At 47.1% G+C, this 24713-nt stretch overlaps 2 protein-coding genes across 2 annotated transcripts in view; both read left to right on the top strand.

The window, feature by feature from the left end:
* Window positions 1-1715, top strand: part of DMRT1 (doublesex and mab-3 related transcription factor 1) — a 97913-nt gene extending 96198 nt beyond the window's left edge. Inside the window, exon 5 of the mRNA XM_054583271.1 lies at window positions 1561-1715. Coding sequence (XP_054439246.1) covers window positions 1561-1715 — 155 coding nt within the window. The remainder of the gene's footprint in view (window positions 1-1560) is intronic.
* Window positions 1716-10078: 8363 nt separating this feature from the next.
* DMRT3 (doublesex and mab-3 related transcription factor 3) lies at window positions 10079-23517 on the top strand. The gene is made up of 2 exons (XM_054583272.1): window positions 10079-10532; window positions 22553-23517. Exons 1-2 carry the CDS (start codon window positions 10079-10081, stop codon window positions 23515-23517), a joined length of 1419 nt encoding a protein of 472 aa, XP_054439247.1.
* The last annotated feature ends 1196 nt before the right edge of the window (window positions 23518-24713 follow it).

Consider the following 24713-nt stretch of genomic DNA (forward strand, 5'->3'; position numbering starts at 1 on the left):
TTTATTTAAGTTACTAAGCAAATACTGTCAATATCAAAATAGTTGCTTATTGGGAAATTACCTAAATTATTTTTCAAATTTATTCACTTTCTAAGTTTTCAGATGCCTTTCCTTACTGGATATTGAGGTGTAGCTGTATGAAACTGTCCATCTGTCTGTATATCCATATATCACATTAGAATAAAGGGGCTTTCTGAAACAATTTGGTCCGGTGGAGTGGTTAAAGGTCTGTTTCTTAAATCCTAGCCCTATTCTTTTATTTTTGTGTGGGTTCACTAGCTGCAGCAAACCTTTTCCAAACCCATAACAAGCGTAAATGGTGTTCTCTTGTAAAAAGGTCTCTTCAGCATGGTAATATACCTTATTAAATTCCAAACATAATAAGTATTGATGGCAAACACATCAGGACCCAGTACAGCTTCTACTATGATTTAGTTCCCTACAAATGACTTCAACAGTCAGCTCCCAATGCATTTTGCTAATTACATCATAGATTTCCCTATTGATGAACACAAGCTGAATTAACACAGGAGCACTAATGTACCCTTTCACCATTATTGTTGTACAAGAAGCCGTGGCAGATGCTGGCAGTTAGTTACACAAACATTAGTATTAACGATTGGCCATTTGGAATTGGTGACAAACTACTGCCCGGCAGAATCCTGAGGCTGAAACCAATCAGGAAGTTAATGAGGAGAGAAATTACCACTGCAGCTTCCCCTTAATTACATTCACACTAGGCAGGAAGGGAGTTCTGGGGGTGGATCTGAACTCAGCTAAGGTTAAGAAGGTCAGAGACCCTTTTGCTTTAATTTTGTATCTACCGTGGCTTGTAAGGTTGCAAAAATTGTTTAGCACTTTATTACTTTTGCATCCTTCATATTTAATGTCAGGTTTTAGTAGAAGTTTTATGTTCACAGGTTTGCTTTTAAAATCTTTACCTGAGTTCTATTTTTGTGTCGTAGTATAATTCAACTTCTTTGACTTTTTGTGGTCTTAAAAAGTTTCCCTCCCATTTACTGCTCTTTACTTTTAAAAATGGTATGTTTGCTGGCTCCCTCCACTACCACCAAGTGTTTGTGTCCCTATATCCAGGAGAAATAACAGGAAAGTTGATAAGCTATCACCTTCACTTGCTATATATTGAAAAACTAGGGTTACCTGTCAAATGGTGGAAATACATGGGTGGAGTCTTGCTTGGGGTAATTTGTCAGATTGATTATTTGACAAGACAGGTTCTATTAGCATCCTTTATATAAAAGAGGGGCTCAGTGAAGGGTGAAAATAGTTACCCCAAAGAGGGGAACAGACTTTTTTGTCTTTAATTAACAATAAAACTGGAATTCTGCTAGCTAACTTTCCCCTGTCGTTAAATAGGTAATACGGGGCAAAAATGCTATCTTTTTATTCTAAAGAAGTGCTGGGGATTTTAATGAGTGTCTAACAACTGGGAATAGAAATGCAGAGTGCCTCTTTCTTTGTTGAAACCTAATTGAAGACTGATGTAGAAATACTAGCCACTTTTAACACACTCTTCTTCTGTTTCTCCGCACTTCCCAGTATTCTCACCGCCCAGCAGTCAAGATTCTGGCTTGGTTTCCCTCTCCAGCAGCTCTCCTATTAGTAATGAGAGCACAAAGGGAGTGCTTGAATGTGAGTCGGCCGCAGAGCCCAGCAGCTTCACGGTTACTCCGGTCATCGAGGAGGACGAGTAAGCCATGCCCCATGCCTTTGGCGGGTTCACTTGGAATAGCAGGCTTATTCCATTTATACACAGGGTTTGTTGTTAATATTTTGCCTTTACTCATGTCCACTTAAATGGTGAGAACGTTTTTGGTTTATACTCCTTAGATCTTAGCCCAGAGGCTAAAATACATTTGGAATAGTGTAGGATTGGTGACTACCATTCACAAGAGTTAAGTGGTTTGCTCAAGGAGTTAAACATTAAATAGTTGTGTCCCTCATTTTTTATGACATTGGTTTACACGTAGTTTTTAAGAAATACAGTAATTCACTCAAGTAAGCAATATGTTTGCACCTAAATATGTCATAATTATTAGGTACTTCAGTTTTAAAATGAAATCTTAGGTGCTTTAGATATTTTTGAATTTTAGTATTTTAACAAAACTTTAAAAACATAAATTTAGCCTGACTGGTGAGAAGAAAAGAGCACAGTTAGTGATAGTTTTAGAAGTCTACAGAAGGTCAGTAAATGGAAATACTGTGTGTTTGTGTTGCTGTTGGAAAAGTCTAGCTCTAACCCACATCCTCAAAAACCATGCCCCCTTTCCAAAACATGACTGAAATATAGTCAGAATAAAAAAATAATACTCTTAGGAATTGCTACCTTCTCTGTAAAGAGTAATTTGAAAACAGTACAATTTAAAGTAACCCCAGTAAGGCAAAGTTCCTGGCTGTTGTTTCTAGAATAATATAACAAGTTTATCGTACACATTCTTTCTACTACAGGAAAAAAAATGGATGCAATCTAGATTATTTTGTAACCTTAGGTTGTAATCTGATTTGAAAATAAGTACATCTTTAAAAGTTACTAGATATTTCTGAGTTCATTATTTTGTTTAAAAATTGCTTGTGGCATACTTCCTTATGTAACAGAAGCCATCCTGAAATGAAACTAGTCTAAAAAAATTCATTGTTCTGTAGTTGCAGCTGTACCTGAAATAAAAATGTTATTGATGACTGAATTTTCTTGTGTGTATATTTGGTGAGCGATATTAAACAGGAAAAAAGAAATTACTTGTATTTTCTTCGCTCTGTGCTTTGAAAACATCTATTTGATTTCACCCCCATCTGTTGTAATCAATAACCTGACCATCTTGTTTTTTATTAAATGCACTTACTCTTAATTTCATCCACCAGTGGTTTTAGAGAGAATAATGTGGAGTTACCTATATAGGTTTGACATTATAAATCACTTCTTGGGGCTGAATCGTATAGCGGTATCGATTGATCCTGATATATCACAGAAATTTACTGTCACTTCTGTTTTCAATTAAAGATACAATCAGTCAGATAATGACTTAATTGGATTTTACAGAAGATTGAGTTTTATTGCCCAGTGCTTTACGAGTTTAGTTAAGGGAGATCATTTTATCACACTTGTCAGGCTGCTGCTACTGCAGCCTGTGCCCTTCTGGGCGGTTGTAGCTGTAGCTATTGTGACGGCGACGCCGAGAGGCTGCGGAGAGCGCAGGGAAGGACCCGGACGCGGAGTCGCCACCTTCAAGGCATTTCTGGTGGCGTCTTTGGCGATGGAGATCCCTCGATCACCTGGGCACTCGCTGCTCACTGCCCAGACCCCTCTCATTTCTTTGAAAAGCCCCAGCTTCTGTGGATCCAGGAGTCCTCCAGTTTTCTCCGTTCAGTAGTTAACCCCCAACACACTAACACTGCCTGGTTTTGTTGGAGAAGGGAGAAGTTCGGCAAGTCCCCTCAAGGCGGGTAATGCTCCCTCCGAGCACAGCCCCTTCGGTGCCCTAGCATTTCTGGAAAGCCAGGCGGAGCCCGGATTAGCGTCTCAGCGCTCTCAGAGCCTTGACAGAGCACCCGCTTGGCCCCTAGTGCGCCCCAAGGGCCGGGCTCCGGTTGCGCAACCGCGTATCCGGGCCTGCTTCCGGCACCAGGCCGGGTGGGCAGCGCCCGTCCTTCGAGAGGCTCCTCTACCCTCCTGGCCGCAAGAGTCCACCTGCCGCGCCTGACGCCAAGTTTGACTCTGATCGGACGGCCGCCGCCCCCGCGGTGGGATCCCTGACTGGAGTTCCCGCTCCAGCAGGGCCACACTACTGGGGGGGCCGGCCCCAGGACCACCACGGGCCCAGGCGGAGGCGTGGGAAGATCCAGCCTTCGCTCCTTCCAATAGCCCCCTAAAAGTTGCCTTGTGACTCGATCCGTTTGCTCCTCGGTTGTTCATCCTTGACCGCTAGGGAGGGGGTGCGAGGCAGACCTAGGGCCTGGCCAAGGTGTGCAGTATTATGAACTTACCTAATTGTGGACACAAAGCAGAGCATTGCAACTAAGTATTGACTGCTGAATTTTTAACATTTCAATACACATTTGAGGGGCGGTCATTTTTTCACAGCTCTGCCTCCTTGAAAGGAAACCTGGTGTAAGTAAGGCCGCATCCTTCCGCGGCCGTATTCCTGGTGTGTGCAGTATAGGAGTGCGTACAACTGTGCAAGTGTGGGCATGTCGGGCAGTGTGTGCTCCTCTGGCAGGCTGCCAGGGCGGCACTTACTGAGCTTTCACAGGCACATCTGTTGCTCTGGCGCGGGAAAACCGAGGCAGTCTTGCTGGCCTGCCTTTTCTGAGAGCCGAGGAAGCTGCCGCCACGCGACATGGGGCTATGGGCAAACGAAGCAGGCATCTTCCTCCTGAGCCGCCTGCAGCTCCCGCAGTGGCCGGGGGCGAAAGCAACCCTTCCCAACTTAGAGTGGACGCGGTCCCGGGGCCGGCAGCCCACCCAGTGCGTTTGGTTCTCAATCGACTACTGCCGCAAATTACGCGTTGCAGAGCCAGGGCTTCAGGGAAAAAGCCCTTGGTGACACGCTTCCTCACGCCACAGCCATTGCCATACCCACAGTGGGGCTTTCTCCGCAACCCACGCACGAAATCGCACTTCGGGGCAGATGAGTGAGCCAGACCCGCCTAGGCGGCTCCGCCGGCTCCCTAGCACCTCGTGGAAACAGGACTCCCATCCACCCATAGAACTCGAGCCCCCTCTCCGCTTCCCATGAACTTAAGTGAACTGGTTTCACACGTACACCTGACGCTTTGCATCAAGAGGTATTACAAGAACTTTCTAAAATGCTATTCGCGCTACACAAAACCCCCCAGAGAGCAGTGTCGATGGAGAGGGATTTTCCTTGGCTCCCCGCAACTGGCCCTGTCCTCCCGGCCAGATGGAGTCGGGGGCTATCTGCCCTAGGCCGTTTCGCCTCTGGAAAGATTTCTCCAGAAACTTGCCCGTGCTCTAACCCTCCTTCCTCCCTCCGCACACCGACACGTATACAAGGTCTGAGACCTACGCTGCCAAGGACTCGCCTTTAAAAGACTACTCTTCCCCCAACCCCCTCACAGAAACTCGAAAGGGCTCGACTCAACCAATTGTACGTTAAGTCTCCCCTGGCAAAACAACCTGCAAACTTTGCCACGGTTCGAAGCTGCGGCCCAGACAGCTGGCGAGGAACCTGGGCGGGTAGGCGGGGCGAGCTGGGCTGGAGGCGGGGTGCTGGCGGAGTGGGCGGGACCCCGATTGCTCCGGAAGTCGCGCAGCCCAGGGAGCCCTGTCTCGGGCAAAGTGCAGAGACTCACCCTGAATCGTTCGGCTTGGGGCGCCGCTCTGGTCTTCGCGCAGTACGCAGCGCCGCGTTATTCTCTCGCGGGTCTGGCCTGGGTACACAGTGTTCGCACCCATTTTCCTTGGGATGCGAGCAACTCCGGCGCTTTCGCCCCTTTACTCCCCAGGCTTTTTACTCGTGCTGGGACTTATTTCCTGGAAGCCCGCCCATTCTCCCACTTTCCCTGAGAAGTGGGGCTTTGTACCGAGACTGCAAGGGAGGGGGTGAGGGGAGAGGCGGAAGAGAGTTCTGGAAAAGGGGCTCTTCCTGGGAAGAACTGCGCTAGAGGGAACCCTGGGGAGAACTGCCTTGTCCCTTGAATGCTGCTCTAATTACCTAAAAAGATTTTCTTGGCCTTTTTTTTTTTTGGTACTGTTTTAAATTTTAAAGTCAGGGGTAGGATAAACGTGTGCTGTTCTCACTTTACGTTGTTGGGTACATTTTTAAAAAATCTTTCACACAGCAGGCAGACGGGGTCTTCAGGCTGCCCACGGTGACCCTCTTGCGAAATGACAGGGAGCTGTGACTGCCGCCCCCAGCCCTCCTCCAGCCCTCCTACCCTGCGGGGTGGGTCCGACTCAGCCGAGGAGCCCAGAGCGAGCTCCGATGCTGAGGGCCAGAGCCTCCAGCTCCCGGGTCTGAGGGAATCCACAGGGCGACAGACAGGCCGAGGCCGTGGGCGCTCCTGGGTCCGGAGGCCAGAGCCAAGAGGGAGCCGCTGTGCCCAGGGCCTACCGGGGAACCGGGCCTGGCCCCAGGCCTGGTGGGGAGCGCTTTTCCAGTCCTTTCCTTCGAAAGCCTGGAGTTGAGGTCGCTGCTCAGTGGGTGTCTTGGAGGAAGCAAATCCAGAAGCGACAACCCCACACCAAAAGGTGGGGGCGGGAGAGGCCTGTGTCTGCTCTAGTTCTGAGGAATCTGCACCTTGGGACCATACCTTCCCAAACTCAACTCGCTGCTAGCTTCGAAAGTTCGAGAACACGAAGGACCAAGCAGTAGCACCGGCCGGGGCTGCGTTGGACCTGTGGGGTTGCAGGCCCTTCTGCGCCTCTGTTTGCTCCCAAAGGCCTAGGCCCACGGAGAGCCTCCGGCCGCCCACGGCCAAAACGGTGTGAGGACAGGACCGGCCAGCACCTTCTTTCTGCTTAACTGTATCCCCAGGCCCGTCACCTGCAGATCCAGTCTCCCCGGGGCGCAGGCGGCTCCTGCCCCACACCCCAGAGGACAGCTTCGGGGTATCTTGGGGAGCGCTCAAGAGCTCTTCCCAATTAATTGAAAGAGACAAGGGCATTATTGTCACCTCAAGAAATCGATTGCTTGTTGCCTCACCGAGGCCTCACTAGACGTTTGTTCCCCGCTTTCAATTTGAAGCTGGCCCAAGAGCGATGCCTAGAGGCACGGACAGTGTGAGAGCTAAGTTCATACTTGGGGAGAGAGGGCTCTTTTTTCCTGCATTCAAAAGGCTTTCTGCACGCCCCCCGGCTTCCAGCGTCACCGTGGTCGCGATTAAAACGACAAAATAGGAACCCTGACCTCCCCCTCCATGAGAATCCAGCAAAGCAGAAAATGTCCTGATGTATTATACATTCAGGACAATATGAAACTGTCCTTTTGATTGTTTCTTGAGGTGAGGAGCAGCTGGCGAGACTCCCAGATTTGGAGTCAGAACATCCTCAGTTTCTCAGCAAGGACACCTGCATTCCTCAAGCTTTTACACACACCCGTGAGATTGTGTGCGCACCAAGGGAAAGAACCACATACGCACATTATCTTTTAGCTTTTTACTGTTAGTATCTGTCACAATTCTACCCAGTTAATTGTGGTTTGAAAACACACCCCACCCAGAGAAGAATGTGAATGGGTCCAGCCGAGTGAGGTTACATTTACTTGTAATCCTCCCCTCTCCCCTTCCAATGTCTTTGATTATTTTTCCCATAAGTGAAGAAGCAGGCCGCTCCTCCTAAATGTGATTCGGACCATATGCTTTCTACATTCATTCCCGCTTAGGCTTTTCTTCTCTGCACTAACTGCTAACACGTTATAGTCACCTTGAAATTTCCTCTGCTATTTTCCAATTAAAAGCTTAATAGCCCTGGAAACGGAGTTCATGTGGTGAAGTTTACCATAGCCCCTTGTTCTAAAAGGCTTTCTGCTGGGATCCCATTATGTGCTTGAATAAACCTTTTCTGCAAACAGAAATGGGACTCGGGGTTGTCAGGTGTTGGGTTACAATAGACTTGGAGGCAGGGGACATTTTACCAACATAAATACAAACCTGTCCCTATAGGGAGATGTTGTCAAATACTGGGATATGGAAAACATTCCCATCAAATATGAGAAAAGGATTATTATGCTATATCAAATGAGTATTTAGATCTCGGCGCCCGATGTGCACTGGAGTGAAACGAGGCCCAGGACCAAATAATGCCAGACCGAGTGGCAAAGAGATAGGGTGGCTAGGTGACCAAGGGACGAAAGGGGGTCGCCTTGCTAGCGGGAATGTCCCCCTGCGATCAAAACCTGGTGCAGAACTCCGCTGCTTTCCTTAAAAAATAAATAACTAAAAATACTGTTCTCCCAAGGTTTATAGTCCCGGTTTCACTGACCATTTGGAGAAAGTCCCGAGAAATTTGGCCTTTGGAAAAAAGTCCATAGTCCCCGCGTAGCCAGGAGACCTGGAGATTTTTAGCGCAAACTAACATTCCCAGATTCAGTGTCATTCTAGGCCCTCTGCTCTGTCATGTAAAGCGACTCTCGGCCAACTCCCTACTTCCCGGCCTCTGGCCTACAGGGCTGCCGGTGACCTCTACCTCCAGTCCAGAGAGCTTATTAAGTTCCTTCCAATTGTAGTGATTTAGGGCTTGTTTTCGACCGAAGATTGGGAGAAAAGGAAGGATTGAGGTGGCGTTGGGAGGAGGGGAGTTAAGGGAAAAGACCGAGGGATCCGTGCCCCATGGGGCTTTGGGGTAGGCCTCCCAGGCTTAGCGTTTTCTCGCAAGGGTTCCTGCCCACACCCGACCAGGTCAGCATCCAGCGATCCCCACCTCCAGGACTGACCTAAACCGGGGGGGTGAGGGCGGCTCTAAGGGCTTCTAGGGAAACACATACACCCTGGGTCCCTTTTCAATCCTCCTCCCTTCCTGAAGTCTCCCTTCTACGCTGAGGGTCGGCTGCTATGACTCAGGGAGGTGCTTTACTTGAATTCACAGCAAACACAGAGGGACGTTTTCGGGTTGCTTATTTGCTTCCAGGGTGGAGAAAAGCGGCCTTCCCTTGGGCTGCCTTGTTTTGTTTTTGGAGGGGGTGTTTAGCCGTCCCTGTGCTTTTGGCGGTAGTCTGCATTAGGCCAAAACGGCACTTACGAGTTTAGAAACACTGAAATAACAATTTCAACAAAGTTACATGTTGCCATCTTGTGCAAGGGCCCCCTCCACCCCTACTCAAAGACCATGGGGTGGGGAGAGAAATGGCGCCGTCCCTATTCATGACTAAGTCGAGTCCGTGGGGATTTGAACTGGGTGACGCGAGGTCTCCGTTTGATGTTTCAGTGGCTGTTGGGCAGAGGAAAGATCATATCCAGTAACTTTTGAGCCGTCATTCTGAAAGTTTAGACCCAGCACTTAAGCAACATCTCCACGTGAGCGTTTCCCCCTCCTTTCAGGACTGAGATTGTTCATTAAAACATGGGAGGAGGTTAAGGAAATTAGCTCAGCGCCAGAGAGAGCGGACTGTGCCTACAAAATGGGTTGTCATCCTTGGGCCAGCAGGTTTTCGAAACATTTATTTTCTTCTGCAGCAGCACGATTTATTTTTTTAAAAAGTTGCAAAAGGAAATCAAAAAGAGTCAAAATTTTCTAAACCAAGTCCACGGTAGGCTCCGGTTCTCGCGGAGCCGAGTTTCTGCAGCTAACTCTTGGGATAAAAGCAGCCTCAGGCTCGGTGCCGCCAAATCAGGCCTGGAGGGAAGGGAAGGGAAGGAAGGGAAGGGAAGGGAGGAAAGGGGAACGGCCACCTCACTCTCCAACCGGCACCCCCACCTTCACCACGCTGGCCCTCCCCTTCCCCGCCCCATGTGTAATACTGCGTCCTGGAGCGCCACAGTCCCTCCCGCCCGGACAGGGGCAGCGCAGACAGCTTGGAGGAGGGGGTCGTGAGCGCCCCCGCGGGAGCGGCCCTGGCTGCAGGTGGCAAGGAAGGTGATGTGCAGGAACTCCAGGGGCAAGAGAAAAGAGGAAGGCGTGGGGTGGGGTGGGGTGGGGTGGGGAGTGGAAAGAAACCGGGACTCCGGGGGTGGGGGTTGCAGTGGGAGGGAGGAGGAGTGGGGGGAGTGAGGGCGGTGGAGGAGGTGCTGGGGCCGAGCAGCGGCGCGCGGAAGCTGCAGACAAGCTGGCTCAGACCTTAACTAGATCTCTCTCCGGCTCCTTGCAGCTGCCTAAGCGCCTCGCTGAGGGAGGACGTGCCGGCCAAAGCAGGAGCTGGCGGAGACGCGACCGGCGTGGGATTGGCGGAGTACCAGCGGCAGGCTGGTCTGCAAGCTCCGCAGAAGCCGTAAAGACGCCCGCTGCCCCTCCGGCCGTCCCGGAACGCACGCGGCCGCCGGGACTGCGGGACCAAGGACCGCGCCGCCCGGAGGCCGCTCCTGAGCTGGCCTCCCAGACCCACTGTCCAGCGCTTCCTGGCCCGCTCGCGCCGTCAGCCCGCCAGCTCTTCCGGGAGCCCGGGGCATGAACGGCTACGGCTCCCCCTATCTGTACATGGGCGGCCCGGTGTCGCAGCCGCCGCGGGCACCCCTGCAGCGCACGCCCAAGTGCGCGCGCTGCCGCAACCACGGCGTGCTGTCTTGGCTCAAGGGCCACAAGCGCTACTGCCGCTTCAAAGACTGCACCTGCGAAAAGTGCATCCTCATTATCGAGCGGCAGCGGGTCATGGCTGCGCAGGTGGCACTGCGCCGGCAGCAGGCCAACGAGAGCCTCGAGAGCCTCATCCCAGACTCGCTGCGCGCCCTGCCGGGACCCCCGCCGTCCGGCGACACCGCCGCGGCCGCTGCCCCGCAGCCGTCGCCAACGTCTCAGCCGTCTCAGCCGCCGCGCCCTGCCGCCGAGTTGGCTGCTGCCGCCGCGCTGCGCTGGGCCGCCGAGCCCCAGTCCGGGGCGCTGCAGGCGCCGCTGGCCAAGCCAGGTGAGAGCGTCTGCTGGGCGAGGGTCGGGCGCGCGGGCGCGAACCTTTGGGAGCTCCTGCTGCGGCTTTGCCTGGGAGGCCCAGAGGCAAATTTGGGGAAATCGGCCTTGCCGGGCCTTCCTCCCCAAAGTCCGCCAAGGCGTTCTTTTTCTCCGGGCAGCAGCCGGCCTTCCGTCTGGATCAGGCAGGTGGAACCCAGACATCCGCGAGAGAGTGGCCTTATGCTAGCTAAAAGACAGGACTGTGCGGGCTCACTGAGTATTACCCCCAGATTAAAGAGAAATGTCGCGGGTAACTAAACCCCGCTAAATTAATTTGTGATCGGACCAAATTAAAATCCATGAGAAGATATGCATCACTGTGCGGCAGGGTTTTTCCCGGCTTAGGACTTTTTAGAGAGCTTGGGACGGGGAGGTGCAGGGACGGAGCCAAGGCCCAAACGTTTGGCTGACTCTGAGCTGGACGTTCTTCTGGACCCGAGGGAACTGGAGCGAACCCGAAGCGTGGCTAGTAGCTCACTGTGGTCTCCAGCGTCTTGCAATTTGTTGAAAGAAGCCCCATTTAGAAGCAGTAGGTGAAAGGACCCAGGGAGGTTTCTAAACTGATAAGCGAGGACCGAGAATCTGGTGCGTCCCGGAATGAGCTCCTTTGCAAAACTGCGCGGGCTCTTCAGTAAGTTCCTCAGGCCGCCTTCTCCCGTCTCCATAGTTTAAAGAAACACTACAAACAAAACTCGACCTATAGTGAAGGAGGCCACGTCTACAGAGCCCTTTTCCCCGGTTCTAGGTGGGCCTGGGCCTCACTTTCCAAGATTTGGAGCAAAGGCTCTCTCTCTTCCTCTTACCTCTCCTCCCTTCTCTCCTCCAATGCTGTGCTGTAGAGGGTGGGTCTGCTCTGAGCTCTAGAGGTTTTCTCCACCCCCGTGATCCCATCCTTTTCCCTCCTCCAAGTCTCTGGGGTCTGCAGGCCCTAGTTGAGGCCCCTTTCTCTTTGGGTTATCTCTAGCTTGCTACCCTGCCCAACCCAAGCACTCCTTTGGTTTTAGACTTTTGGAATCCAGTTGTGTGTGGTGTTTCCCTTTCGTTGTGGCAAATATGCAAAGGAAAACGGCCCATCTTCTCAGGGTGGGGGCTAAGGGGGGCGCTGGAATTCAAGAGGGAAGGCCCTATAAGGCCCAGAGCCCCATAGGTAAGAGTGTGGTAGAGCTTCTGCCTGAGGGGGAGGGAGCCAACACACACCTCCAAGGGGCTTGTGGAAGTCTGCAAACGCTTCTGGCTTGTGGAGAGGGGCTTTCAGAAACAGTTGACTGCTGTGTGCAGCTGGGAAATGCAGACTCACTGGTTGCGGCTGAGGTGATAGGCAGCCTGGCAGGCACAGTTCTGCTGCCGTGTTGCTCAGTTGTGCTCTCCAGGCCTGAAGCTCTGAGAAGCATCTTATGTGAGGAGCACAACTGGATATTTTAAGACAAAAGAGAATTTGCTGAACATGGCTTTTGTGGATATTTAATGCAAGGTAGGGTGTAAGCATTTCTCTCAAGTAATGCCCTCTATCCCAGTTGTCTCTCTTGTTTTAGTCTGATCTCTTCATATTTGTAGGTTTGCCTCAGAGGAATAGGAGGAAAAGAGATAGAAGGTTTATTGTGCTTTTCTCCTTTAGGTTAGAACAGGCAAGTAGGACAGTTTTGTCTCAGTTCTAGAAGTTGATCCATGCCAATAATTTTTCTGAATCTTCCTGTTTCCCTGTTTCCAGTTCCCCCAGAACCAGAGCAGGAATCTGAGTTCATGTCAGTAGTAGGTAGCATTTTGCAGTGGCCACCTTCACAGCCGCACCCCTGTAATAGGGCCTTGGATTTGTGGATCCTAGTCCAAGAGGGGATTCTGTTTACAACCGGTGCCCTTCAAACCATTCTTTGGAAGACCCGAAGTGCGCGGTTCCTAGAGTCACAAAACCAAAACCAACCTCAGGAGGTGGGTAGTGGGGGCAGGAGGAATGGCAGAGGAGTAGCAGAAGGATACAGGTTTGGGAGAGTTAAAGAGGGAGACTGACTTCAGCTGGACACACCAGACCTGGTACTCCCTTATCTGAAGTATTCAGGGGTAGGCTGAGCCCTCCAAACTGAAAACGGAATTGCAGAGGCGAATAGGATTTACCAGAGGGAGAGGGCAGAGTGGTGGCTGTGAGAGACTGAGTCACCAGGGACCAAGGGATTGGTTTTCAGCTGGTTAGTTGCATACCTTGCACATTCACATGTGTGAGTATGAAAAACATTTATTTTCTTTTTTACATTGGTGTGACCCCATAATTCCATGAAAAAAATGCCAATCAATCCGATGACGTTGGCGGGGGTGGGCAGGACCAGAACAGATAGTTGTTTCCATTAGGAAGGCAAGCATGTGAGTGGGTCATTTCCATGCATTGCTTTGTAAGAAAGGCCATTTGGGGTTCAAGAGAAAATTGCCTGGATGAGACTACAGTTTGCTGTATGTATTATATCTTTTTGCAGTTGTTCTTATTATCTATTTATATATAACATACCATGCATATTTAGAGGAATGTTAGACACTCCTGGACAATTAGTTCACTGCATGTAGAGAAATAAATGAAGCTTTATTTAGATGGTATGTCCGCATATACTGTAAGTTCACAGACCATTAGGAATCTGTAACTATCTACTGGCAAATTATGGAGAACTGCGATCTCTGTGTCTAAAACATGGTTGGTTCTTTTGCAAAGAGCTCCTTTAGTCTGTAGCTGTGGAGACTTTTTTGCTGTTGGCTACACATGCAGGTGAAAAGCACATACCCTAGAGGAAGGTCTGTCTGTTGGGCACCTCTGGAGAAAAAACACCCCGTTAAGAGAGTGCCGCATTAACACCAAAATTCAGCTTTGTAGGTGGAAGAACTCTCCAGGTTCTGCTTCAGAGTCTTTAAAGGATTGCGGGTTATTTTATCTAACGGTATAGTGTGTTGAATGTCCCTTTCCATGTGGTGATGATTTTAAGGAGAATTTCTGATGTCTAATGTTTTTATTTCTAACTGTGGATCGAAGCATTCTTTTTTCTTTTTGGTTGTACATTTCCCCCAGCCTCTGTTATCATCTGTGACTGGCCTGTAATTATTAGATTTAATAAAGCACAAAATTCTAATTCAAGCTCCTTTACATATATAACATTGATTCACTTACTCTCCTAAATTCTGTCTTTATCCTCCTCACATGCCCTCCAATCATCCCCCATGGAAATATCCCAGGAAGTGTGATACCTTTCAGCTCTTAGTGTATCTGAGTCAGCAGCCTTAACCAGCCGAGCCAGCCTTTCAGGACTTGGGCTCACGGGAGCTGAGGAGAGTTAAGGGTCAAGACCAAGGTGAGAGCTAAAGTTACATTTCTGTATTGTGGCTCCCTTCCCCCACCTTCACCATTTCCTTCAGGACAGTGTCCTGGGTCTTCTCTGGCTGTGAGAAGAATGAGCTGTAGCTATAGATTCTTCCTAGGTCTACATCTGCCATAAAAATAAATATGTACACAAGTTCTTTAAAGTCATCTTAAAGAAAAATTAAAAAAACATCATATTTGGTTAGGAATAGAAGGATAGGATCAAATAGGATAGTAAGGTCTCCTTTTCTGTTTATTTTTCCTGAAAAGGGATGAACAAGACACCTATAGTGAGAGAAGTTAGGAGTTTCTGCAATACCACCTTTATTTTATTTTACCTCCAGCCCTGCACCTCATAGCATCTTTATGCTTGCTGTGGGCCTCTCAGCTCCAGTTTGATTGGGTCCTGTCCAGTTGAGTTCCTTTTACATTTTAACTTTACTTTTAAAAAAGAAAGACAAACAGACATACCTGAAGTATGACAGGGCTGGGAAACCCTCTGAGACGATAAGCTAGCAGAAAACGGAAAAAATGGGAAAGACTTCAAGGTCATTCATGAAATGTGCCTATGAACTTACAAACGAGCTCTGGTTTTAAGATGGCTTGGTTTGGGGCCAGGGGCCCAACTCAGAGTTGCACTGTAAAAAACAAAAACCACTCAGAGGAGAAAGGAGTAAGTGATAATATATTAGTGATCTCTTCCAAACCATACCCCAGCCAGGGCTGGCTCCAGGGGCAGAACTCTGAGGGTATTCACGGCTCTGGGCCTTCCCCCTGGGGCAGTGGGGTCGGCCAGGTGCGCAGTGAAGCCCGGTGGTGTGTGTAGGGCGGTGTGGCGGAACAGTCGCGGGGGACAGGGACCTCGGCAGCGCGCTCGGGGGGAGGTTCAAGAATCCGGGAAAGGCGTATGCCGTCTGCTCTGGGCCACTATCCTCTTGCAGCCAGTTTCGGGGAAGCTGCAATTGGGCAGGTCCCGCACGCTGGCTGGGGTGGGGTGCGCCCCCAGCCTGCTTTGGTCCCCGTTGCAGCAGGTTCCTTCCTTGCTCGCTCACGGAGACTTGGGAAGGGCCTGGGAACGGCGAGCCTGAGGAGGAAGACTTTCGTGCATTTCTCTCTGCTGACCCTCAGGCCATCTGCTGCCACCCTGCTGGGTTGCCAGATTTAGCCAAAAAAACATGCAAATAAAAAACGGGTCGCTAAATTTGTATGGGGCATACTTAGGCTAAAAATTATTCGTTATAGATCTGAAGTTGAAATGTATTTGGCAATCCCCCGCTGATACTGTCCCCTCCCAACTCCAGTCACCCCGGAGGGCACCCCTTGGGGTGGAGGCGGGGAGTTACTCGTGTGCTTCTCGATTCTCCCAGTTTCTCTTCCTCTGGAGCCCAAGCTGCCGTGGCAAGGCATCCGAATGGCGCTGGTGTCCATCTTGTGATATGAGGACAGCGCTGGCAGGAAAAACCCGAGCGTTTTCCACATCCAGAAACCAGAGTTCCACTGCCATCCGGGAAAGAATCTGCCCCCTCCACCCAGCACACTCCTCTGGGTTATAAATCTGGCCATAGCCGTGCTCTGGACTTACACAACCAACTTTTCTTTTCCCTGATGGATGAACTCCTGGGTTTAAAAGATTACAGTAATCACAGGAGGACAGTGTAAATCGAATCTGATAGCAATAACTTTCGGGGAAGGTCAGGCTCAAGTGAAATGTTACCAAGCAACAGGCATTTTGTTTGCAAAATACAATCAAAGAGCATTGATGAGAAATTCTTTGCTGCAACCAGTCAGCACTTTCTGTTAACAGCTTTACAGAGGGAAAAGGAGTAAATCTTCATAAATCAACGTCCCTGGAGGACTTGAAGCCCCTTTATGGAAATGTTGCACTTCTTCCTGATGGGGAGGAGGATGGAACCCAGTAAAAATTTGTTTGCCTGCCTGCCTGCCCCCCCCTTACCCTTTTTTCTTCTCCTTCCCCCTCTTTCCTTCTTTCTTTGGCTTTTTAACCTGTTGCGGCTTCCTAGCCATTAGCGACTCAGGTCCCTGGGCCCTCACATCTAGTTCGATGTGACTGTGATGCCCAGTTCCCTACTGGAGTGTGCATGGGTGCTCATGGCCAAGGTAGAGGCCTGAGTGTTACTCCCAAAGAGTCCTGCGTTGCCGCAGTGAATCATTTCCTTGTCTGAGCTCTAAGAGAAAACTAAAATATAACTCAGTAGGTTTTTAAAGTTTTATTGTCTGGTTAAACAGTTATAAAAATAAGTCACATCAACTACTGAATGACAATATTATAGAAAATTTAGGTGTTAGAACCTCAGTTCTTTACCAGATTTCTAATCTCTTTTGATTCCAATGACTAGGCAGACATAAATTTTACAAATCTGGGGTCAGTGTTCTGCTGTTTCCCCCGACTGATTATTACTTTAATTCAGTGTGAATATCTGTTGAACCCATAGTTTTTATATGTGAATGTTCAACCACAATATTCCCTCCAACGAACACACCATAGACTGCCCAGGTACAGGCCTTTGATCTACTTGATGTGTTTCAATGTAAATTTTGCAAAAGATTAGTTAGAATGTAAGCCTTTCGGGGGCCAATAGGCAATGCTTTGGTCCTCTCGGTGTAGGTGTAATGGTACCTAGTGCAGAGTGCCTGGGCTCATAGTGAGGGACTCAAGGGTATTTGTTAAATAGATGGATGAAGGAGTGGACAGCTGTATTTTTGTAAGTACCAAAAACACATGTAGGTTTATAGGTAATATCCCTTCTGCTTCTTGAAAAGTATTCTGAGTCAAGAAAGAGTTTAGAAGTAAATTTTTATAGGACATATATAGTCCATAGTTACAGACCCATGCTTCCTTCGTTCCCCTGTATGTCTCCCAAAAGTATTGGTCCTAAGGAGCCGTTTTGATACCACCATACATTATTAAGCTGGTATTGTTAATGATTTTTTAAAGGGAAAGTATGGCTTGTATGTTTGTACTTTCACAAGTTTTCTTTTCCCCTTCAGGAAGAAAAGGAGATTGTATACCGACATTCATTTCTTGCTGCACTTCACGTTGTCAGCCATTCAGTTTTTTACGACTCTGCTTGTAGTGTAAGATAAAGATAACAGACATGGTAAAAGCCTGTCTCCTGTTAGAATCCTGAGTGGGCAGTTGGCTCTTGTAGAAGTCAGTCCTGGCCCTGCCCCGGTTCCTTCCCTGCCATTGCTATAAGATGTGGTGCTTTGAAAATGACCCACTGGGGAACGGTTGTTTAGAACTGTGTCCCCCAGTGCTCAAGTGAACAGACGGGGACCTGACAATCCATGTTTCCAAATGCCTGATGTGACTTCAAAAGCGGGGGGGGGGGGGGGACGGGAAGGTCCAGTGACTTAACACTAGGGAACATTTCTCTCTGGATGCCAGTGATTTTGTGTTTTCATTTTGGATATAAGATATGTTTTGTTTTTGTAGATATAATTGGATAAACTGTATCAAACCCACCACATTTAAATAAGAAAGATTTTTCATGTATATGTGCCTTGAGCAAAATGTGTGTTTCCATATAGGGTAAGCTTTCTCAAAATATTTGAAATGAATACCTAGAATTTTTTTTTTACTTTATTGTATTTTTATATGAAAAGAGCCTGTAAAGAAAGATTTTGCGAACTGTAATTTTAGATCAGAAATTACTTTTGTGTGTGTTTGTTTTCTCTCCTTAAAGTCTTGTAGCTATCCTTTGACGTGCATATATACACACACACGCGCGCGTGCGCGCGCACACACACACATATTTATTATCCACCTAAAAACTTCCTTCTTAATTGAATATCTTTTAAGAATCTTTATCCTAGTGAACTTTATTTAAGGGGTGATTGTGTTTCTACATCATGAAAAATACGAAATTGAAGAGTGAACATTTAGTAAGATTTTAAAAATATATTGCTGTTTAAACATTAGAGGCAGCAAATCTATCACTTTTAATAGGAGGTTTGTAATATCAGATGGAATTAATTTCTTCCTAGTTTTTGTCTAGTAGTTTTGGCTTTCTATATCCATATATGAGGGGTAAAAATATTATCAGTTGGATATGCTCTTATCCTTTATGTTCTAGGAATTAGTTTCAAGGAAGAAGAGGGTAAAGCGTTTGGGGAGTAGTTTCCTTTTCATTTTGTTAGTTGGCAGTTTTACATTTCTATATCAAGAAAGGCCTTTGTGTTTTAAACCGATGTGAACAATTTATAAAGTGTATTTAGGAAAAAAATCTAGAGATGTAAAGAAACACCTGTTATTAAATGACACTTTATCACTGGGCTCACAACTCACCCTCTATAATTACTTGTGAATTTCTGTGCTTATAATAGAATAATTTACAACATCTAGTTTAAGTACATTACAACCAATACTAGATAGCACAGTGCCACAAAATTGCAGGGACTGTATATTCTGCTTTCAGAAATTATTGTTGGCCGGGGACTTACTCTTGGTGCGGGGTGAGAGGCTTGCCCTGTTTTGAAACCCCAATGGCCCTGGCTGTGGACTGGGCTTCTGCGCCCCTGCACCCCCTCGCAGGCCCTTCTGTGCTGCTCAGGGGTGTGAACGCCAGAGGCGCATCCCACTCATCGCCTCTTTCAACCTCTTCTGTCTTCCCTTTGAAAACTGTATCAATAGTGCCGAACTTGGTTGGTCGGAATGTTCTGAGTTTGTAAGGTTGGTTCCTGTGACATCTCGCTAGCTTTTCTCACTTTTTTGCCATAGTGGATTCCCGGTTGGAGAGGCAGTTCAGCCCAGAAACCCGTGCGAAAGTGGGGGGATCAGCACAACCCACCATCGCTGCCTGAGAAATAACTGGCAGTGCGGGCTGCACTGGGCGTGGCACCGGAGCAGGGGCAAAGGGAAGCGCGAGGAAGTAAGAACCAGGCTTTTGCAGTCTTAGGGTGGGAGAGTCACAGCTGGTGAACAAGGTGGCGCCCGTACAAGATTCCACTGTGGCCTGTTCTGCAGAGCAGGAAAATAGGTTCGACAGTGGCATTTTGTGCTGTCATAGATTTAGACTCCTGCCGTCCCATAGCCAGTTGATTGGGATGGTGTGTCCTTTGCCATCTTGAAAAAAAAAAAAAAGGTACTACATTTTCAATATGGTAGATAGATTAGATTAGTCAGATTATCATTTCCTAGTTCCCCTTTGGCTAAACTCCTCTTTGAGTCACATTTTTTCAGGAGCCTGAAGTGTTCTGTGAAAGAGGAAATTTGGTTGATAAACCTCAGGACCTTTTCCTCAAATGTTGTCAGTGTTTGACACTCATCCAGGGTAGGGACAATTTACCTTTCACAACAGGAAGATGTTCTTAGGTTCACACATTTTGAAAGAAAATCTGTTTTCCATTATTTTCCCGTTCCCTCCAAGGGCTCCTGGTCGTGGACAACAGTGTGGTGCTTGTGGGAGGGGCTGGGGGCGGGATTTGAGGGGGGATAAGTGATGATGGAAAAAAATACAATAAAAATGTAAAAACCAAAATAAAATAAATAAAAATACTTAAGTACCTTTTTTTTAGAAATGGCTAAATTTTAAGCTTTTTATCTATACTTATGTGCCTTTTATTTTCTAGAACCAGTTGTTTCTCTTTAAAAAAATCTCACTGTCTCCTCTATTGCTATGATACTGTGTGTCTTCTTTCTTTCTTTTTTATCATGCCAACATATACATAACAAAATTCACTATGTTGACCACTTTTAGGTGTATAAGGTAGTGGCATTAGTACATTCACAATGTTTTGCAACCATCATCACTATCCATTTCTGGAACTTTTTCATCACCCCAAACAGGTGCTGTAGACCTATTCCCTTTTTCTCCCAGCCCCTGGTAACTACCATCCTTTGGATATGCCTGTTCTAGGTACCTCATCTATGTAGAATCATAGAATATTTGTCCTTTCATGACTGGCTTATTTCATTTAGCATGTGTTCAGGGTTCATCCATATTGTAGCATGTGTCAGAATTTCATTCATTTTTGAGGCTGAATAATATTCCATTACATGTATAGACCACATTTTATTTATTTATTCACCTGCGGACCCTTGGGTTGCATTGACCTTTTGGCTATTGTGGATTATGGCTGCTGTGGACATTTGTGTATGTGTTTTACATTAGATGCTTAACAAGTCCGTTCGGGTGTGTTTGCTTTTCCCCCTGCACACGCTTCTTATCACCCCAACTTAATAAGTTCCGCAAGTTAGGGACAAGCCTCACACTTTCCAGTATTTTCTACTGTCCATTCTGTGTCTTCAGTATCTTGTGCATTATAGGTATACAAATACTTGATTCTGATGACAGAAAATGAAAGCTAAAGAAATAAGAAAGCTGTTTAGAAGTACATAATATTTAAAACATTACTTTATGTCTGTTTTTGCTCAGCGAGAGTACTTGACTTGTTCTTCTGAGCTCCACGGAGCAGGGGCCAAAATCCAACTGTGTGTTCAGTTCGGCGCCATTACCATACTGTCACTGCCCGCTCATTTTCAAGTGTCTAACAGTAACAGCCAAGAGGCAGGCATGCATGCGTTCGGGAGTCAGGAAGAGTTAGGTAGGTCCAGCTGATTAGAGTGTGATTTTCTATTGTAAAAAAAATTCTCACCCGAGGACATGTTTTTATTAATTTTAGAGAGAGAGGGAGGGAGAGAGAAACATCGATGTGAGAGAGAAACATTGATTGGTTGCCTCCTGTTGAGGGATCGAACCCACAACTTAGGTATGTGCCCTGACCCAGAATCAAACCCTCAACCTTTTGTTGTATGGGATGGTGCTCCAACCAACTGAGCCACCCGGCCAGGGCTAGAATGTGAATATATAGAAGCTTTTTTTGCTGCTGTTTTTCTCTTTTGGATAAAGTACAAGTACCGCATTAACTCAGGAGATAAAAGTTGGGTCTCTAGTCCTAGCAAGCTGGAGGAGAGAATATGTCAAATTGCTCCTTCAAAGATGGGTTTTTTGTGCATCGTGGAGCTATAGAAAACAGAGATGGCTGATCTGTGTGGGCTGCAAATGAACCCATATAGAAATCATATTTTATAATGAAAAATAAGCAGTTTACTTAAAATACAAACTTGGTATAAATAAGAATTCATATCAGATTTATGACTTAAAGTTGCACTGATCTAATTTAAGAGTATTTTCTTAAATAGTTATGCCTGGCACATATTTATTGCTCTGTGAAGAACTGAAGATTTGTTTTTCAGTTAACTTAAGATATGGCCCATATTAGAAGAATGTTCATAAATGGGCTTTTGTTAAAGGCTTTTAAAATTAACAACAACAAATAGGAGATGGATTTTTAGAAGCTACTTTGATAAAATTTCACCAACTGGCTATGTACACTAATCAGGTGTGCCCTCAGAGGAGGTGACAATGAGCCTATTCAGGCAGGAAAGTAGAAAACACAGGCAAACCAATTGTTTACAACCTGACAAGTGAGTCATTAATAATTTTCCATCTTTAGATCAGTTACATTGGTTTTGAGTGGACACTGCCAGTTCATGTTTTAAGAAGGATAAAAACTCACTCATGTGTAGCTTATTAATAAAGAATATGTTTCTTCATTATAAAGGCCTGTTAGAGTTTACTTCTGCAAGCAAACCAGTCTTACCTCTCTTTTTTTGCCTGGTTAGCACTATAATACGAGCCTCTCCGGGGGTAATGTGTTAGGTAAAAATGTTAAATTTATAACTGGTTTATTTCACAGCAATTCTCTGCTTTGTTTGGGAAGCTTTTTTTCCCCCTCTTCTTTTAAAATAATTCAAGAAGGTTTCTCTAAGTTTTCTCTAACTTTACTAATAAAAATAAAACAGGACATGAAAACCTATCTCCCTCCTGCACTGCAGGCCCTGGAGGTATGGACGATAGTCCCATAGATGGGTCATGCTCCTTGCGCCACGCTCTCGTCACTTCTCTCTTCCTTTCCTGCACCTGTCCCATCATCCAGAATGCACAGCTGGTTTGGCTTGCCTTCTGAGGCACGTTACAGATAACCACGTCTGCCAGTCCCTCAGGTGGTTTTTAAAGACAGATTTCAGTGTATAGATGCTGCTCTCTTTCACGCTGGCAATTACATCAACTGATTATTGTGCACAGCATCCTGTTGAAACATATTGATGCCTGGTTCACAAGACATTTAATAAGAAACCTGCATATAGGGAAGTGGATTTAAAATATTAAAATGTCCCGTGGTGTATGGGTCACATACCAGCCAATGATGTCCTTAGGTTACACCTGCCACCTCATTTGCGGAAGAGGAGCCAGAAGAAAAGCCTGAGCTCATTTTCATGATCTTCCCTGAGCTGTGTTTCTGCCCAACCCCATAGAACATCCCTGTTTAGATTGAACTGCTAGACAGCCACATCTTCTATGGACCTAGGTATCATGTTGCCCTTCGTGTTTAAGGCAAGCTTCCCAGCACACATCATTCTGGTTTCTATGTCTTTATATTCAGAGGTTTTTGGGGTTTTTTAATTTATTTATTTATTTTTTTTTTAAGGCTTGTGGTATGTTATAACCCACTGGGATGCATTCCCCCTTCCAGAAAGGCCATGCAGGGCTCTCTCCTGAGCACATCTGTTCCTCTTTATGCACACCAGGAAAGGATTAACCCAGCTGTTGTCTGCTTTTCAGATTTGACTGAAGAGCGACTTGGGGACGGCAGCATGGCAGACAACACAGAGACCTTCAGTGACAAAGACACTGACCAGAGGAGCTCCCCAGATGTTGCAAAAAGTAAGGGCTGCTTCACCCCTGAGAGCCCCGAGATAGTGGCGGTGGATGAAGGTGGGTATGCTGTCCAGAAAAATGGCGGCAACTCTGAGAGCCGCTCCGACAGTCCCAAGTACCACGGGGAACAGAATCACCTCCTGATTGAGGGCCCCTCAGGGACCGTGTCTCTGCCCTTCAGCTTGAAAGCCAACAGACCCCCTCTGGAAGTGTTAAAGAAAATATTCCCCAACCAGAAGCCCACAGTGCTTGAGCTGATCCTGAAGGGCTGTGGGGGGGACCTGGTGAGCGCCGTGGAGGTCCTGCTGTCCAGCCGGTCCTCGGTCTCGGCGGCCGACCGAACTTCAGCAGAGCCGGAGAGTCTTGTGTTGCCCTCCAACGGGCACATCTTCGAACACACCTTGAGCTCGTACCCCATCTCCTCTTCCAAGTGGTCCGTGGGATCAGCCTTCAGGGTCCCAGACACCTTGAGGTTTTCTGCTGACTCGAGTAACGTTGTCCCCAACCCCTTGGCTGTGCCCCTGCAGCACCCATTCCCCCAGCCGCCCCGGTACCCACTCATGCTGAGAAATACTTTGGCAAGAAACCAGTCGAGCCCCTTTTTGCCCAACGATGTCACCCTGTGGAATACCATGACGCTGCAGCAGCAGTACCAGCTGAGGTCCCAGTATGTCAGCCCGTTCCCCAGTAACTCTACCAGCGTCTTCAGAAGCTCGCCTGTCCTCCCCACTCGCACACCCGAAGACCCTCGGATCTCCATCCCGGATGATGGGTGTCCACTTGTGTCAAAGCAGTCCATTTACACCGAGGATGACTATGATGAGAGATCTGACTCCTCAGACTCTAGAATACTCAACACATCTTCTTAAAGTGGTACCAGATGGGAGGTGACCAGGTGACATGTTCTGTGCATTTGAACCCTGGGTGGGGGGGTGGGGTGCCCTGAGGAGAGGCCACATCCTGTGTATACCTTTTCCTTCTGTTTGACAAAGTGACTGTGCTTGATTCTGTACCTTAGCAATAAAAACATAACTTATTTAATTTCTTGCACTTCACTGGAAAATGCCAAATAGCTCTGCTCTGTGGCTTTAGTGCTGAATGTTTGTTGTAAAAGAAAGTCTAATGCTAAGAATAGTCTTGGGAAAGCTGGGTCCACGGAAGATTTATTTGGGGATGTAAAGCTGAAGGTCAGCCTTGCTCCTGAACTCAACCTGGAATGTTCAATAAAATAGAATACTTGAATGCAGTTTTGTAAAAGAGGATTCCTCAGGATATGTGAAACCTAAAGGAAGTGGTTCGATTGCAAATGGACTATAAACAGGGACATTATATTCTTACGCTAAAAATCCTTCTTGCATTTTAAAGAGAAACTGCACCTAAGAATAGAGTGAACTGCTCACACGCTTATTTAAGCCTGGACAGTTTTCAGAGACAAACTCCATTGAGAATTATTCTTTTCACATGGCTGAATCGAAACATGTGTAATGTCAATGTAAAACCAATCACAGCTGTGAACTGCATGAAATGTATTGTGAAATGAACACAAGATTAAGCTTTGTCAGGTTAATGTAGCATGCTAAGGACTCTAGAAGAAATAAACTAAGGAGATGATTTTGGTTTATGTCATTTCTACTATGGAAAGAAGATCTCTAAAAATAGAAACTGATGTAAATGCTACTTACTAGTACGTGGATCCCAAATCCAGTGAGACACTCCTTGAGAAACATGAATGACAAAGTTTGGGGCTGCAATTAGAAAGAATTTATTGTTCAAGAATAGAGTTAAGTCAGTCCTTCTACCCATTCATTTATTTCTTCAACAGATACTTATTGAGTGCCTACTCTGTGTAACAGAATGCTCCTTTTACGTTGCGGTCCGAGTTACCTGCCCCTGAGTCCAAGATAAGCAGGGATGAGAATGGAAAATCCCATTAGAAACAAAGAGCAAGCAAGAGGGCCTACCACGTGGGAAGTAAGTGAAGTGCTGACAGAGAAAACACTCACAGCATGAGAACTCTGACTACTACTAATTCAGTTCAGTAACTTGCATTTAGGTTGTAGAAGTG

This window comes from Pteronotus mesoamericanus, unplaced genomic scaffold (assembly GCF_021234165.1).
Source record: "Pteronotus mesoamericanus isolate MK-2021 breed Mesoamerican mustached bat unplaced genomic scaffold, CSHL_Meso_final contig_73, whole genome shotgun sequence".
NCBI classification, from domain to species: Eukaryota; Metazoa; Chordata; class Mammalia; order Chiroptera; family Mormoopidae; genus Pteronotus; species Pteronotus mesoamericanus.

Coding starts and splice junctions, on each gene's coding strand:
- DMRT3 (XM_054583272.1), top strand. CDS start 10,079: ATGAACGGCTACGGCTCCCCCTATCTGTACATGGGCGGCCCGGTGTCG. Junction 10,533..22,552: donor GGCGCCGCTGGCCAAGCCAG/GTGAGAGCGTCT, acceptor TCTGCTTTTCAG/ATTTGACTGAAGAGCGACTT.